Source organism: Perca flavescens, chromosome 10 (assembly GCF_004354835.1).
Source record: "Perca flavescens isolate YP-PL-M2 chromosome 10, PFLA_1.0, whole genome shotgun sequence".
In the NCBI taxonomy this organism is placed as follows: Eukaryota; Metazoa; Chordata; class Actinopteri; order Perciformes; family Percidae; genus Perca; species Perca flavescens.
The window spans coordinates 1,204,600-1,222,605 of NC_041340.1; the positions used below are offsets into that span (position 1 = coordinate 1,204,600).

Below are 18,006 nucleotides of genomic sequence, written 5' to 3' on the forward strand. Positions count from 1 at the left end.
AAACGAAGATTGTAAAGTGACCTAAAATAGCCTTGTGTATGAATATATGCCAGTTGAAGTCTCCGTGTTGATAAAGAAGGCCATCCAACACGTTCATACAGTTCACAATGGTGAGTGAGGGCTTTCATACTAGTGATGAACCTCAGAGATCCATGGTATACAGTGTCCAGTGCATGTACACTTTGAGACAAAGCATGCATGTACAAAACATCACCAAAGTCAAGTACAGACATAAAAGTGGCAGCAACCAGCCTCTTTCTTGATTTGAACGAAGGCAGGATTTGATTCTGAAATAAAACTAGTTTAAGTTCTAATCTTTTTTGCTAGCTGCTGAATATGAAGGGTAAAAGCGAAATACCAATATATCTGTACTTAGAAACACATTCAATCTTAATACCCTGGGAAGTGAGGATAGAAGGCAGATTTGATTTAGATTTAGAATTTGAAAAAAGCATGACTAGTTTTTTCTGCATTTAAAACAGGTTTTAAATCATTAAGATTCTGTTGAAGTGTGTTAAAAGCAAGTTGTAACTGGGAGAGGGCCTGGTCTGCGGTGGGTGCTGAGCAATACAGTACAGTGTCATCAGCATAAAACAGAGAGCAGTGCTGAGCCCAAAGTAGCCGAGGTCCAGGACCACTTGCAGGCACTAACCTGATGATAAATATGGAAGGAGAACAAAGTGGGGAATTTGTCAGAACACATAACATTGGGTAAAAAAGAGCATGTAAAGATGACAAGTGAAAATCAGTGCAGTGAAAACCACGATGAGTGTAACATAACAGTTGTTTTCCAAGGAATCAGATGATGAGATATTCATGGTTGAAGCTTGTAGAAGAAATTGATTTACCAGTTTTAGTCTCATTTTATCCTAATGTCCTCTTTCTGTTCACTGATTAAGTTGATCATATTTTACCAGATTTAAAAAAAAAAAAATTATTTTGTGTCCTGTAACTGAATGTTATTAACAATATACGTCAAGAGATGGAATTTTTTTTGGATATATGACTGTTATCATTTTGATTTTACTTTATTACTTCATGTATTAATGTGTTTTGTTAAAGAATATTGTAAGTTGGGTTTATTTTTTTCATTTTTTTCCTCTTTATACTCAACATACTATACTGACTTTTGATAACTTTTCTCGACATATTGTACTATGATTTTTTTATGACTTTTTGACATACTATACTAAGACTTTTTAGACATACTATACTATACTAAGACTTTTTGTCCTTCTTCGACATACTATACTATGACCTTTAATGACTTTTTTTCCTTATACTATACTGTGACTTGATTTTTTTCGACATACGATACTATAACTTTGTACGACTTTTCGACATACTATACTATGACTTTTTATGACTTTTTTCGAAATACTATACATACCATATATTAGCCTAGAAATCTAAACGCACTCTAGTGGCAGCAAATTTATTTTGCAGCCAGGGGGGTCTAGGCACTCTCCGTTGACTTGCGAGCTGGAAAAAACAAATTTTGGTCGGACCAATCACATCATGTGTAGAGTCAGTGGGCGGGGCTTATGGCTGCTGCTGGGAACAGCGGTGTTCTTCTGGAACTCTTGGAGTTAAGCTTTTCTTTGAGGAAAGAATAAAAAATGGCACAGAAATCATTCTTAAAAAGGAAGATGTGTTCGGAGTTTTGCCGACCGGATACGGCAAAAGTTTAATCAATCTAGCTTCGCTACCTTCTTCGTTGCTCTGCCTGGTTGGAGCGCTATCCTATTGGTGCAGAGGGAATTTGCAAGACAACCGTTTATCCCGCCCCTTGGATTGAGCTCCGTCAATGGTGAGTTTCCAGACCCAACATCTGGATGTGGGTCTGGCTTGTCAGGCTACTATACTATGACTTTTTATAACCTTTTGAAATACTATACTATGATTTTTTTAATCACTTTTTTGACATAGTATATGACTTAATGACTTTTTTTCGACATACTATGACTTTTGATTTGTTTCAAAATACTATATTATTACTTTTTATTACTATTTTCAACATATTATACAATGAGTTTTGTGGTGTATGTAGTATCGATGTAATGCTGTGTGGAGAGGAATCCACTGACACTGTCCTTGATTATAAAAGTTTATTTACATCAAAGAATTCAGCATCAATTTACAAGCTCGGAAGAGCCCGGAGAGGACCTCACCCAGAGGTTCTGCTGTTAACACATGGTATATATGTCCTAAACTTTGTGTAACATAAGGTGGGGAAGTAATAATTGACCAATGGCTATCATCCTTTTGGAACCAAGCCAACAAGGACATCCCTATTTCTAGGGGCCCCACTAATAACGCTTTCCAGATGTTTCTGGAGAAGTTATATAGAGACTGGTCAGATACTTCACTTTTTTATTACTTTTTTTTTAACATACTATACTATGACTTTTAATGATCTTTTCAACATACTGAGTTTTTATGGCTATTTTCGACAAATTATAATATGACTTAATGATTTTTTTTTTTACATATTATACTATTGATAGGTTGATTATTAGGTTTGTATGCTTTCAAAGATATCTTATACAATGTATTCCATAAGGTTATTATGTGACCCTCACATGCCAACTGATGAGTGACTGTTGATGTGGGGGGGTCCTGTGTGGTGAGAGTTATGGTAACATCTGGGTATGACACCATGAGAACTAATATTCTCCAGGTGTAATTATTATGTTTCATGTGAAGGAGAGCTGAATAACAACTTATGTAATCCTCACCTGTGACCTTCGGAGGGGGTCTACCCGACAGCAGAGACCACCTAATTGGGGGATCCTAAGTTTTTATGGGTATATGATTGACAGCTGGTTCTCCAGATGTGAGGCCAAAACTGTATAAAGGACTGTGTTCACGTAGTGTTCAGGGAGAAGCTGATCTATGAGTGTGTATGTTTATATATCTGAATAAAGCTGCATCTAATCTGAAGACATCTGAGTCAGTCATCTGTGAAGTTTCCTCCATCCATTTCCAGATATCAACTATGACTTTTTTATGACTTTTATTTTGGCATACTATACTATGACTTTTTATGACTTTTTTTGAAATACTATACATACTGTATATTAGCCTAGAAATCTAGACGCACCGTAGTGGCAGCAGATTTATTTTGCAGCCAGGGGGGTCTAGGCACTCTCTGTTGACTTGCGAGCTGGAAAAAACAAATTATGATGTTTTTGGACATACTATTCTATGGATTTTTATGACTTTTTTGACATACTATAATAAGACTTTTTTTTTTTTTTTTTTTTTTTGGCATACTATACTGTGACTGTCTATGATTTTTTTTTGACATACTATAATATGAAACCTTACAGCTGTTAACAATGTGTATCTCACAGTAGTAACCTTAAAGTCCTCCAACGTATTCATACTGCATCCTCTTGAACATTTTCCAGAGCAGAGCTGGGTCCTCTTCCTCCTCCTGCCCCTCCAGCTGGATCAACCAGGCAGTCTGTTTCTACTCATTCACTGTTTTAATCATTCCTCATCCGCTAGTACTATTTTCATTTTGCAAAGCAGTTGTTGTTTAATTAGGGGTCTAACGTGGCTCTCAGTACCAGCGGAGTTTGGAACCCTACTGTAAAGGTTCGTCCACACACCCAACAATCCCCAGTAACAGATGGAAAGTTGTTAATAGCTGAAAAGTTTAGACCTGGGGGTTCCAAACTGCTGTACCACATCCTCAGAGGATTTCAATATGTCGCTGAGATCCAGATCCCCCAGTGTAACTATTCTCTTTTCCAGAAAGGGGAGATCTACCAATACATAACTGTGGATTCCACCAGATACTTGATGAGGCATTTAGATATTGATCCAGTTCAAACATCCGGGCCACCTTGGTCCAAACTACTTTTAAGTGAGCAACATCCAAGCATTCTTTAAATGAAGCTGAATTACTTACTGTCAAAACTTACTTTTTCAAACTCCTCCTGTTTTTTAGCTTGATCTGTCTGAAACATCTTCAGCCTTTAACAAAAATGAGGTTTTTTTTAAGAATTTTGCTCAGTTAAAGGTCCAATGACATGGTGCTCTTTGGATGCTTTTATATAGACCTTAGTGGTCCCCTAATACTGTATCTGAAGTCTCTTTTATATAGACCTTAGTGGTCCCCTAATACTGTATCTGAAGTCTCTTTTATATAGACCTTAGTGGTCCCCTAATACTGTATCTGAAGTCTCTTTTATATAGACCTTAGTGGTCCCCTAATACTGTATCTGAAGTCTCTTTTATATAGACCTTAGTGGTCCCCTAATACTGTATCTGAAGTCTCTTTTTATATAGACCTTAGTGGTCCCCTAATACTGTATCTGAAGTCTCTTTATATAGACCTTAGTGGTCCCCTAATACTGTATCTGAAGTCTCTTTTATATAGTGGTCCCCTAATACTGTATCTGAAGTCTCTTTTATATAGACCTTAGTGGTCCCCTAATACTGTATCTGAAGTCTCTTTTATATAGACCTTAGTGGTCCCCTGATACTGTATCTGAAGTCTCTTTTATATAGACCTTAGTGGTCCCCTAATACTGTATCTGAAGTCTCTTTGCCTTGACCTACTGCCACTTTGCTCGTTTGAAAGCCATGATGTCTCTCTCTCTCATATGTTTTGTGTGTTTTTCACATTCACACAAACGTGTGTGTGTGTGTGTGTGTGTGTGTGTGTGTGTCTCTCTCTCTTTCTCTCTCTGTTTCTCAGGTACATGATAGTGAAATGCAAGGACAAAGGGACCCAGCAGAGAGACCCTTAGACCCACCACCAGAATCCTTCTTGCTATTCAGTCCTAACCTGGACCACCCTCCCTGCAGAGTGCGCTGTGCAAAGTTGCTAAATGTACTTTGTCCTCACTGTAATGTGCAGTTCCAAAGAATGATGGAAGAAAAGGATGGTGATAAGTAGGGTCGGGCATCATTTAGATTTTAACGATTCTGATTCCAATTCCGATTCTTCCTTCTGATTCCGGTTCTTATTGATTCTTGATTCTGATTCTTTGAGGGTGGAGTTGAAACGGGTCACATGCTTATTTCACAAATAAGAGGAAAGTTATATTTTGATTCAAAAGGTGGGTTGCAGTTTGACGGGGCTTTTTCAACGTAAAATAAAGCCAGACTAGAGCACTGCTTACTGTGCTCCATGGCTGCAACACAACAAGCGCCTGGTTGCTACGGAAACCCAAACTTGCGCATGTTAAATTTGGAACCGATGATCAGATTAGAAACCAAATAATCCAAACGATTCTAAACGATAGAATTCCAATGGAATCAAAACAGCTGTTTCATTCGTCCCGACCAGGCAGTAAACCCAGTGTATTCTAAGTAATTGCACACAAATCTGTGTTTATACTATATTTTATGCAGGTGAGACATGGAAAAGTGGTTTTAGAAAAGATGTAAATATATTTGGGGCTATCAGGTAGGGGGTCGAGTTTTCCCATGTTATCCTATGGAGACTGACGGGCTGTGGGTCATGAAGGGCACTTATTTGGATGTGCGGTGGCCTGACCCACATCAGAACAGAGTGAAATAACATTTTGTACTATAGAAACAGTATATAATTGGAAACATGTATTATTCTAGCTATATAAATGGCATAGTGCATGATATTTCCGCGCTTCACGATGACGGCAATGAGTTAACAGACATTCACCAAGACGTATAGCCCTACAGCAATCTATCTGAAATAACACCTATCTGATGTACCATTCATGATATGTTGCTAAATATTGAAGTTGTGGAAAGTGTACATAAACTGCTTAAACTGGATGTTTCATTCATCCCCCCCCATGCCTGTTTCATTCATCCAGGCCAGGAGGGACAAATGAAACAAAACACACGTCAGACTACTGCTTAAATTACTCCCGAATGGTTTCAGTCAGAGCTGAAAATGCAACTGTATTTGACAGAGGACAGATTTAGGTTGCTAGTGACTAAATGTTAGCTTTCAGTGTTTTATGATGTCTTTGTAAATCACGTTTAATTAAAAACTGTTTCATTTTTCCCGGTTCTCCCCTATTTATTTTAGTACAACAACATAAGTGAAAGAAAAAATTATATTTCTCAATTTCACAAATCCTTCATTAGAACATTTGAAAAACCCTCTTAAGAGAATCCAGTTATTTAACTAGTGTAATTACAATTTAAGTTGCACAATCTCCACCTCCAACATTTTCAAAAGACAATGAACACAATTCTGTACAAACTATAAGTTATGACAACTTAAAATAGTGTATATTAAAATATACACTATAATATAGTAGCCTAATTCTGCAATTTTTTTTATTCCAAGTATTCTATTCATTAGCATGATATTCTGCATTTATCTTACTGTTTAGTTAAAAAACACCCAAGACACCAACTATATTTTTAAGTATTTTATTAATTAGCATAATAGTCTGCATTTATCTTAGAGACAGATACTTTTTTAAAGTATTTTATTCATTTGTATGATTGCCGTTACTGTTTAGTTAAAAAAAAACACCCAAAACACCCAAAAGTAGGAAGGACACATAGCGGACCAGACGCGAGCTTTTACTTTGAAAAGTCGAAGCTCAGACTCGAGCTTTTACTTTGAAAAGGCTCCAGGCTGCAGCCATGTCAGTCTGGAACCCGGAGTGAGTCAGCAGCAGTCCCGGTGGAGAGCTGCTGGATCTCCGAGACCAGGACCAGGACCAGGACCAGGACCAGAACAAGAGCGGAATGGAGGAGGAGCAGCAGAAGCCGGAGCAGCGGAGCAACAAGGTCCCCAGAAGAGCAGCAGCAGGCTCGGCCTCTGATAGCAGCGGTGTTCAGGTCAGTGTTAGGACACAACAAGCACACTAAAGACACAAGATGGCCGACTCTCATGGAAACAACATGGGGGGGCTCTGTGGCCATTAGCACACATGCTTCTCTCTGGGTGAAAAGGGGCCAGAGGCGTCCAAAGAGGTTTTTAAAAGTCTCGCTGTGTTCAGCTCTCAGTCCGTTTGGAGCTTCTAACTGAATCTCTGGGCTTAGTTTAGTTTCTAGTTGATATCTGCTTTGGTTTACATTTGGGCTCCGTTTAGAGGACTCTTGTTAAGTTACTGCTGATGAAGAGCTACATTTCCTCCAGGTTTCCTCTTCAAAATAAAAGCATGTAGGTAACAAAGTAACCAGGGGCTTTTATTGTGAAGGATGTAAAGGAAATGTTCTGCTTTTTGAACACAGCGCTATGAAGAGAGTTATGACAATGCTTGACTAATATACCGAAGTAGACGACATAAGGAATATCTTTAGTAGTATTGTACATATTGGTGAAATAGGGACGTTTGATGAAAGTAAAAATAAAGTGATTGTATACCAGTGGCTGTCTTCTCAGAGCTCCAGCCAGCCAGGGACATGAGAGCAGGCTAACAGCCAGGCTAAGATTAATCCTGGAGTCGTATGTGTTAAATCAGTTGTCGCTCTGATCCGAAATAAAGGTGTTTAACAGTTATTCCGTTGTGTTCTGATTTATTTTTATTAACATGCATTACATGTCCTTATTGCTGTCACAAGTTAGATTTAAATCCTTCTATTGCAGTGGTTTAGATAGTTAGTTAGAAATGGTTGCCCTGGCACCGGAGATTGAGTGGGACATAGGTCTGCACGATAAATCGTTATAAAATCGCGATCTCGATTCATCCCTGTTCACGATTTAATTATTAAATTACTTTTTTTTTGTCCTTCAATCAATTTATTGAAAGCAATTTGTTTTGTCATGGTTCATGTGTGCAATAAACATTAGGCTACACTTCGTGAGAAAAAAATTGTGGCAGAGAATTGTGATATAAATTCTAAGCTAAAATATCGTCCGAATTGTGCAAGCCTAGTGGCCCATATAGTGTAGTGTACATTGATCACACGGGGAACGGCACGATGCTTCTTAATCTTATTTTGGCGCTGGGACTTGTCAGCTTGGAGCTGGGGAGAGAGGAAAAAAAACATTAACATTGTTTTACAGTGTGTATTGAAGTCACTTACTAATCTTTCTAGTTTCTGTATCTCCAGATCCAGTTTCCTCAGTGTTTTTGTTTTTCTAAATTTCCATACCAAGGTCCAGATCCTGGAGACTACCTTTGCTGACAGTGATCTGTGTTTCTTCAGATGTCGTGTGTACAGATATCTGACAGTTTGTGAATTCCAGTGTTTCCTCCATGTTGATTCAAAGAATTGATTTCTAAATACTTTTGCTGGTTTATAAATCACTAAACGGTTCAGGGCCAAAATACATTTCTGATCTGCTACCACACTATAACCCCCCCAGGCCTCTCAGGTGGTCTGGGACAGGTCTACTTGTTGTCCCCAGAGTCAGGACTAAACAGGGGGAAGCAGCGTTCAGTTTTTATGCTCCACATATCTGGAACAAACTCCCAGAAACCTGCAGGTCTGCAGCAACTCTCAGTTCTTTTAAATCAAAGCTAAAGACCTATCTTTTTGATGTTGACTATCTTTAAATAACTGTTCATTTGTTAGACTGAAGTTGCATTGATGACACTGTATGACACTCGATAACTGCTCTTTAATGTTTAATTTCTTATACTGCGCTGTAACTTTTATTTGTGTATTTTATCTCTCAGTTATTTAAATTCTTATGCTGCGCTATCAATTTTTTTTCTTGTCTTTTAATGTTTTTATCTGAATAATGTGCTATACAGATTAGGGATGCACTGAATATTCGGCCACTGAAAATTTTCAGCCGAAAATGGCCCCAAAAGGGCACCGGAGATGAGACGAACAGGATGAACTAAATTGAGGACAGCTACACTTGTTATTTTAAGTGAAATGATAAATAAGTTAAAGTCTTTTATCAAACCATATGAATGGGTGTCCCAGGCCAGGTTAGGAAATAAACTAACAATGCAAAACGCCACTGACAGAAATGTTCACATTTATTCATTCAATAAATTATTATTTTTTGTCTTAAATCCACCTGCCATTTTCATATTATACCAACATTTGCAGCATCCTGAGCCTTTTTGGAAAGGTTACTAGGACAACTCAGCCCAGAGTAATTGTATTCTCTCCAAAATAAGTTTCCTTTTTTTTTTTTTTTTTTTTCAAAGAACTATACCAAATAGCAACTTTCACTGTCTCTCGCAACTTCATTGCAACAAAAATACAAAAGGCAACTTCTGTTGCAATTTTTTGCAAAAGCTCCAGCAATATCAGGTATTTTGGGCTGCAACAATCTCAAAAAAAGGCTGCAAAATCCTGGAGGGACTGTTGCTATGTTACTGAGAGATGAGTCAATCATTGTTTCTGTTTATTAATCATGTAGGCCTACAATAACTGTAGATTATGATTGACCAATCACAATTTAACCATGGTCTCGCAGGCTTTTTTTTCACGTCACTGTTTATTTGCCTATATTAATGAAATATGTATTAATAATACAAAATAATGTATTGAAGCAATTCTCATCCTCTTCATCACTGGTGCTGGAGTCTGATAATGAGGATCCCAGAATACTGAGGCATGATCCACCCTTGGTATGTGTAGCTGGGGGGTTTCTAATGTGCTGATGGTGGCTTCATTTCCCCTCTCACCCCCCAGTCTTGTTTCCCTTCATGGTTTGAATGGTATTTTGGACCTTAAAAACTTCTTCAGCAGGCAAGAACTTCAGTTTTCTGAACCTGGGGTCTAGGGCTGTCAAAATTGCTCAAAAATGACGTTTGAATATTCCCTCTAAAATAACAACGAATATTCGAACATCTGGTTGCGCATGCATCCAAGGTGGAGCGCGACATCGTGACGTCAAAATGATGTCATATCCGGCCGAGCCGAGGTCGGGCACAGCTCTTTTTTTCAGCGGCGCGCGACAAAGTGGAAACGGGAGCCTGAATGAGTTCGCCAACAACGTGATGCCAGGACTCTCAGAGTGACTGCAGGTCTCTCTGGTGAACTCACCGGGTTAAGATGAGTTCTTTTATGGTGAATGAGAGGCTCCATCCGACGAAGTAAGTCAGTGAATCACATCGGGGTGTCAGTATCCGATCCGTTCCACCTGCACAATCCGTTCTGCGCATGCGCAAGATGTTCACGCATGCGCAGATGATAATACTGTTTTACGACCTGCCCAATCTGTTCCACGCTAGCCTCCACCCAAGCTAATGTTAGTTTAGCTAACAGCTAATTCGGCTAACCGCTAGCCGACAAATAACGTATGCGCAGAACGGATCGTGCAGGCAGAACGGACAGCTAGATTCAGTCTGAAATAACGTTAAGTCAAACATAACGGGAAAAGCAGGCTACAGCTACATTAAGACTTTACAGTAACAATAAAGACAAGTATTGAGTGATTGTATTTTAAATGAGCACAAGTAAAGTAGAACTGACGTAACAGCTGTTATATATGTTTTATTAGTAGTTTTATTTTGAGGGTCTTTTAAAAGTTTGCGTGCTGTCTCAGCTACCGGTTAGCCGAATTAGTTGTTAGCTAAACTAACGTTAGCTTAACTGTGGAGGCTGACGGATGGCAGACCGCTACAATCAGCTAGCGGTTAGCCAAATGAACTGTTAGCTAAAGTAACGTTAGGTTCCCAGTGGAGGCTAACGGCAGACCGCTATAATCACCTAGCGGTCCGCCCGAATTAGCTATTAGCTAAACTAACGTTAGCTTCCCGGTGGAGGCTAGTGTGGGAACAGATCGGGTAGAGTCGTAAATCATCGTACCACAGCGCATGCGCGAACATCTTGCGCATGCGCAGAACGGATTGTGCAGTTGGAACGGATCGGGTACTGACACGAAGCATTGAGGTCAACCCTGCTGCCAGTTCCGCCGTTGTTTACCTTTTTCTTCTTCTTCTAGTCCGTAGAAAGAGCAACGTCGGTAGCCTTTGCTCATTAGCGCCACCTCTGTTCAGGAGAAGACTGCAGCTAGTGTCTCCACCACCAGCGCAGCTATAAATAGTCACGGCGATCTCATGATGTCACATTTGTACGGGCCAGCTGGGCTGCGTCCGGTATGTAATGGCTTTCAGGCGCGCTAGCGAAACAGACAGCCAGACAGACTCTGCTACCGCCAGCGTTTTTTTTCCACTTTTTTTAATTTATTTTTTTAAATTTGAATATTCATTTTCACCTTCGAAATTCGTTTTTTTTAACTATTCGAATATATATTTGAATTTAGAATATTCGTTGACAGCCCTACTGGGGTCCAAAGGCAGCAGCCAAGAGGACTGTGTTAGGAGCTTCAGGTTGAAATACAAACAGATTGTGCCATCTCTCTGTGAGTTGTTCTGCCACATCAGCCTGGAATGCCCTTACTGGTGCAGTTTCAAATTCTGATTTCAGTGTTGACTTTTTAAGGTTTTGCACCAGCTGTGGAAGAGCAGCAAGTGTAACATATTGTTCTCCTCTGAGAAACTGTAGCTCCTTCAAATGGTTCAAGGACCTGATTCAGCTCCTCAGTGATGTTCCACTGCTCCGGCTTTAGATCCAGGTAGGGCTGTTTCCTCTTGGATTGACAGCAGGATTGGAAAGAGCTGTGGTCACAGGCCATCTTTGTCCAAGGAGCCTGGATAGCATGTGATGTGTGCTGTTCCATCGAGTACTTGCATCTTGAATCAACATTAGTGGTGCCACTCCCATTTGTTGCTGCTTTTCTTTAAGTTTGGTACAGGCCAGTTTGCTCTTCTTAAACTGTTAACCATGGTTTTGTTGTTTTTAAGTGTGCTCTGCACAACTAAATTCAGTGTGTGCCCTGCACATCTCACAGAAGTCCACCCATGCCTCTTTTTCAAAATTCTTGCTGCCGCCACTACATTGGCCCCATAGTCGTTGGGCAACTGTCTTCACCTTTTCAAAGGGAATGTGAAATTTGGCAGTAGTGTCCTTCAGCCAGTCCTCAACATTGGCAGATGTGTGCCGTCCTTCCAGAAGCGTTGTTGTAAGGGAGAGGGACCACGCGCTCTTCCTCACAGCTGTTGCCTGGCTCTGACTCGTGAAAAAAAACACGAGTAAAATAAAAGCCACTGCATAAACTCTGCTAATGTTTTTATTTAAATATACACCATGTAGGCCTAAGGGATTGCAATATAAGCCTGTATAGTAGTGTTAATTTCATCAGACGAGATGAAACTAGATATGTTCGTTAACGACCTTGTTTTCCATGACTAAGACGAGACGATGACGAGACTGCACCAATGTCCAAAAACGCTAACACTAAATTAACATGCATTATTAATTTGATGAAAAAAGACCAGACTAAAATGCATTGCATAAAATAAAAACTAAGATAAAATCTCCCTTCATTTTCATCTATAATCGTACTTTTTCATCATGAGATACGACACGGTGCCTTAACGACCGTTATCTACCGGACCAACAATGGGGATTTCGGCAGCGCTTCTCTCTGATGATCCTAAACATCGCCGCATGTCACCCTAGTTAACACTACACTTAGCAGCAGGCAACGTTAGCCTAGCGTTAGCTAGCAGCTGGACTAAACACGGTTAAAATACTGACAGCTAAACGGTGTAGAAGTTTGTCTGTATTTCACTGTAGAGGATTCCTGTAGCTGCCGTTTTCTGAAAAACAACAGATGTTGCGTTCACTTGAAACTCGCCTTGCCAGCCTCGTGCTGCATTCAAAGTTATTGTAAAATACCCTTTTCCCATCCAGTGGTTTAACAGGAATTTACTGGTGAAATAAGGAAGAGGCTCGATATTTGGTCACATTTTACGTACAAAAAATCAGAATGTTATAACTATTTGACTGAAATGGTTATCAGAAATAATCGCAGAAATTTGTTATTTAAAAAAAGACTAAAATGTTTTGACTAAAACTTGACTAGAATGACGAGACTTTGAGTCGACTAAATCTTGACAAAAAAACATAAGTTAATGACTAAATATGACTAAAACTAAAAAGGACATTTGGTACAAGACTAAGACTAAATTAAAAATAGGTGACAAAATTAACACTACTGTATATTACTATTAGGATTATAGCATACATATGTCAGGGATGTATAAATTAAATAAACTTCAGCTGGAGTCCGATTTACTACAGCAACACTGTTGAAATGAACCTGAGATATCAGGGTTTCAATCTCCACCTCTGAAAAGTTATGCTTCTCAGCCAGATTACATCTCGCCATGTCGTAAATTGTAGAGGCAGAGAATTTGCCTCAAAGCTTTTTTGTAATCAAATTATTCCATTATCGTTTCAGCCCTAATTTAGATTTCCTTTAGCCAATAATCACTATGTTTCCAGGCTGGCTGTCAGGCTGTACTGCATCTGGATCCTGTTACAAATATATTTTCTATGAGTGCTATATCACTAACTTCTCATCCATTATGGACTAAATACGCATTTCCATAAGATCCGCATGATACCTCCGGCCTTCTAGATTCCAGTGACAGTGTCTCTTCATCAGCTGCAGAAGCCCCTTCCCATGCTGCAGAAGCCACTTCCCCCTACCATATTGAATAGTATTTGTATTGACAGGATGTGCCAAGCCATATGCTTTTAATAAACAATACTCACTGTATCATCATCTGGTGGCAGGAGAGTGACTGTGTCGCCGGACACTGCAAGGCCAAACAAGGTCAGACAATCCACATATACCCATATAACAGGTTGATTGGTTTTGATGTGCAGTACTGGAAAATGTACCTTGTATGAAGAGGGCAGTTTCTGCAGGTGGAACAGAGTCAGTAGCTGCCCCACCATGGATCCCTTCCATCACAGGCCTTCCTGGTTTTAAGACAAGGGCCATTTCCTCAGCTGGGGGGAAGTCTGGAGTTGGTGCTTTTCTATAGCGTCTTGAGTTGGGTTCCTCCTCACGGAGGAAGTGCTTTGGCTTGCCATGCCTTAGATGCCAGCTGTCTCTCCCCACTTTCACCACTCTTCTGTGGTTGCCAGCTAGTCTTTCCTAGTGGTCACTGGGTCACCAGATGTGGAATGTCTTTAAACGATATATAATGACGGTATATTGCAGCCACCGCACTTGGCAGGACTTACGTCCTGCTCCTTATGTGGCTAGCATAGAAGTCGCTCCCCTCAAATGTCTTCAACTGAGGCCAGAGCTGCATGATTCAGACCTGTTGACTTCACTGGATTTATCGAGTGGGCACCCCACTTCACCGTTGTTTCATCAACTACAACTTTTGTCTACTTTTTCATTAAAAGTTAATCTTAAAACCGCATGGAATATAAATTAGCAACCTCCTCCTCATAGCTTTGGTCCTCCATAGCAGCGATAACGTTACTCCAGGCTTCCATCATCAACCAGCAGGCTGGCTAACGTTAGCTAGCCTAGTTTAACGGAGGTGCTAGCTTGTACCCACAGCGGGCAGAACTTCATCATAAAGCTAGCAATACCAAACCCCGCCCTTTTAGAGTGAAGATTTGATTGGTCAATTTGACTCATTTGAAATAACTCTCCCTCTGTAGATGTATAGCTGGACCACCAATCACAGAGCTGAAAACATAACATCTTCTTCCTAGCAACAGCAGAGGCAGCAGGTGGACAATTCATTTAACCCTTTACGTTCCAAAACAAACTGACCAGGCAGCTTTGAAGGATTTATTTCCTCAAAAACACTTTTTTAGAGGTTTGTCAAATAATACATTGACATAATATAATTACAACTGATGACTCTTTAAATATGATGTTTTAGAATATCAACAAGTTGTTGTAAAGGTGCATGTGTTTACATAGGTTAGTATGTTAGTATATATAAGCATTTGTTATTTGGATTGGCATGTTAGCATATGTAAACATCTTAGTATTGTGTAAGTATGTTTGCTTGTGTATCGTTCGACCATTGCATCTAACTCTCTGTCTGTTTCTATAGAAACGGAGAGGAAGAGGGGGACTCGGACATCACAGCTGTCAGGACTGTGGCAAGTCCTTCACAACATCTAGAAATTTAAAGATTCATCAGAGAGTTCACACTGGAGATAAACGTCACAGCTGTGGACAATGTGGGGCAGCTTTCACGCAGTTAAGTTTGCTCAGAAGTCATCAACTCATTCACACTGGAGAGAAGCCGTTCTGCTGTGAACAATGTGGGAAAACTTTTTCTCACCGTGGTCACTTTAACGTCCACCAAGTCATTCACACTGGAGATAAACCATACAGCTGTGACCAATGCGGGGCAGCATTCACAACGTCAGGTAATCTTAAAGTCCATCAACGCATTCACACTGGAGAGAAACCTTACAGCTGTGCACATTGCGGGACAGCTTTTACACAGTTAGGTGCACTCAAAACTCATCAACTCATTCACACTGGAGAGAAACCATACAGCTGTATCCAATGCCGGGAAGCTTTCACACAGTTAGGTGCGCTCAAAATTCATCAACTCATACACACTGGAGAGAAGCCGTTCAGCTGTGAACAATGCGGGGAAGCATTCATAACGTCGGTTAAACTTAAATCCCACCAACGCATTCACACTGGAGAGAAGCCGTACAGCTGTGACCAATGTGGGGCAGATTTCTCACAGTTGTCTAACTTAAAGGCCCACCGACGTGTTCACACTGGAGAAAAGCCGTACAGCTGTGAACAATGTGGGGCAGCTTTCTCACAGTTATCTCACTTAAAGGTCCACCGACGCATTCACACTGGAGATAAACCTTACAGCTGTGAACAATGCGGAGCAGCTTTCACGACGTCCGGTAATCTTAAAGCCCATCAACGAATTCACACTGGAGATAAACCATACAGCTGTGAACAATGTGGGTCAGCTTTCACAACATCCGGTAAACTTAAAGTCCACCAACGCATTCACACTGGAGATAAACCATACAGCTGTGAACAATGTGGGGTAGCTTTCTCAGAGTTACCTCACTTAAAGGCCCACCGACGTGTTCACAATGGAGAGAAGCCGTTCTGGTGTGAACAATGTGGGAAAACCTTTTCTCAGAGTAGTAGCCTTAAAACCCACCAACTCATTCACACTGCCTCCTCTTGAACATGTTCTAAAGCCAAGCTGTTGTTAGAGAGGAGAGAGGGAACAAATAGCGTGAGTCAAGACGCTGTTTACTACCCAGATAACAAAAGAGAGCAGTCCCGAGCCCAAAGTAGCCGAGGTCCAGGACCACTTGCAGGCACTAACCTGATGATAAATATGGAAGAAGAACAAAGTGTGGAATTTGTCAGAGAACATAACATTGGGTCAAAAAGAGCATGTAAAGATGACAAGTGAAAATCAGCGCAGTGAAAACCACGATGAGTGTAACATAACAGTTGTTTTCCAAGGAATCAGATGATGAGATATTCATGGTTGAAGCTTGTAGAAGAAAATGATTTACCAGTTTTAGTCTCATTTTATCCTAATATCCTCTTTCTGGTCACTGATTAAGTTGATCATATTTTACCTGTTTTTAAAACATTTATATCTTGTGTCATGTAACTGAATGTTATATTATCAAGAGATGATTTTTTTTTTGAATATATGACTTATCATTTATATTTTACTTTATTACTTAATGTATTCATGTGTTTTGTTGGAGAATATTGTGAGTTGGGTTTATGTTTTATTTTTTCCTCTTATTTTGTTGAAGCTGGTCATGTTGGTTCATACGTGTGAGGTAATTTGAAGAGTAGTAATGTAGACTCACTGTAATCTGAACACTTGATATTACCTCGCAAACATGAATACTTTTCGACATACTATACTATGACTAAATTACTATTTTCGATATACTATACTATGACTATTTTTGACTTTTTTGACCTATATTATAACTTTTTGGTCTTTTATTTTTTTCGACCCACTATATGATTTTTTTTGTTTTTATTTCGACATATTATATTTTGACTTTTTATGACCTTTTTCGAATTATTAGATTTATTTATGAATTATTTGACTTTTTTCAACATTATATACTATGACTTTTTTGACATACTATACTTTGTATACATTTTTTTTTCATATGCTATGACTTTTGTGATGTTTTTTTGACATACTATACTATGACTTTTTATGTTTTTTTGACATCGGGACAGCAGGAAATCTCTTTTCAGGGTGTTGTCCTCTACCATTGGATGGATGAAGTGCCAAGAAGCTGGGACCAGCCAGTGCACCAATCAGGAAACGCCAAAGTTTAAACCATGGTTGCCTCCTGCCTTAGTATTAACCAATCACAATAGCCTGCACATTTACATATATTCAGCTTTGACTTTTGAACTGCATTCTTTTTGGGGTGAGGAGAGACAGTAACAGTGCTCTGCTGACTGTGGCTTCTCAAACCGGAAGATTCCTTGTATACAAGTTTCTATTATTATTATTATTATTATTATTATTATTATTATTATTATTATTATTATTCCAACTTTAATAAACCACCTTAAATGAGAGAAGTTGTTTGTCTTCTGTCCTAACTGAACAAACTGGACCGCGTCCCTACACTATGACATTTTATAAAACATTTCGGCATACTATACTATGACTTTTTTTTTACTTTTTTCGACATACTGTACTATGACTTTTTTTATTTCAACATACCATACTATAACGTTTTATGAAATCTTTACAACATACTATATGAATTTTTGGACTTTGTTTTGACATACTATACTGTGACTTTTTATGACATTTTTCGACATGTTGCTTTAGCTGTAGTTTTTGTCACTTTTGCCAACGCTTGTGGCTCTTTTTTTCAGCATTTTTGCCACTTTTTCAGATGCTTTTGTCGTTTATTTTTTCCAGATGTTTTTGTGTTGCTTTTTTCTTTGATGGCTAAGTTACATTTGGGGCTTCATGTCAACCAAGATGTAAGTGAGTAGACTATATGAAACATGCAATAATACAATAAAAGATGTGACTTATTTTGATTAAATAAAGCATGTCAATAAAATTTAACATGTCTGGCCCTAGATGTGATTCTTTTTTTTCAGTGTGAAGTTGAGTTTGACACCCCTGCTATACTATGACTTTTTATGACATTTTTCGACATACTATACTATGACTTTTGAAGGGCAATGCAAAAAGGAAAGAACAGAGATGGAGAAAAATACAAAATGAAGATCCATCTGTCGAG

At 39.2% G+C, this 18,006-nt stretch overlaps 1 protein-coding gene across 1 annotated transcript in view; it reads left to right on the forward strand.

Annotated features, from left to right (window-relative positions):
- Positions 1–16,692, forward strand: part of LOC114563307 (zinc finger protein 271-like) — a 49,564-nt gene extending 32,872 nt beyond the window's left edge. The window contains exons 5-7 of the mRNA XM_028590154.1: positions 3,414–3,471; positions 6,629–6,801; positions 14,814–16,692. Of these exons, the coding sequence (XP_028445955.1) occupies positions 3,414–3,471; positions 6,629–6,801; positions 14,814–15,935 (1,353 nt within the window). The 3' untranslated portion in view covers positions 15,936–16,692. The remainder of the gene's footprint in view (positions 1–3,413; positions 3,472–6,628; positions 6,802–14,813) is intronic.
- The last annotated feature ends 1,314 nt before the right edge of the window (positions 16,693–18,006 follow it).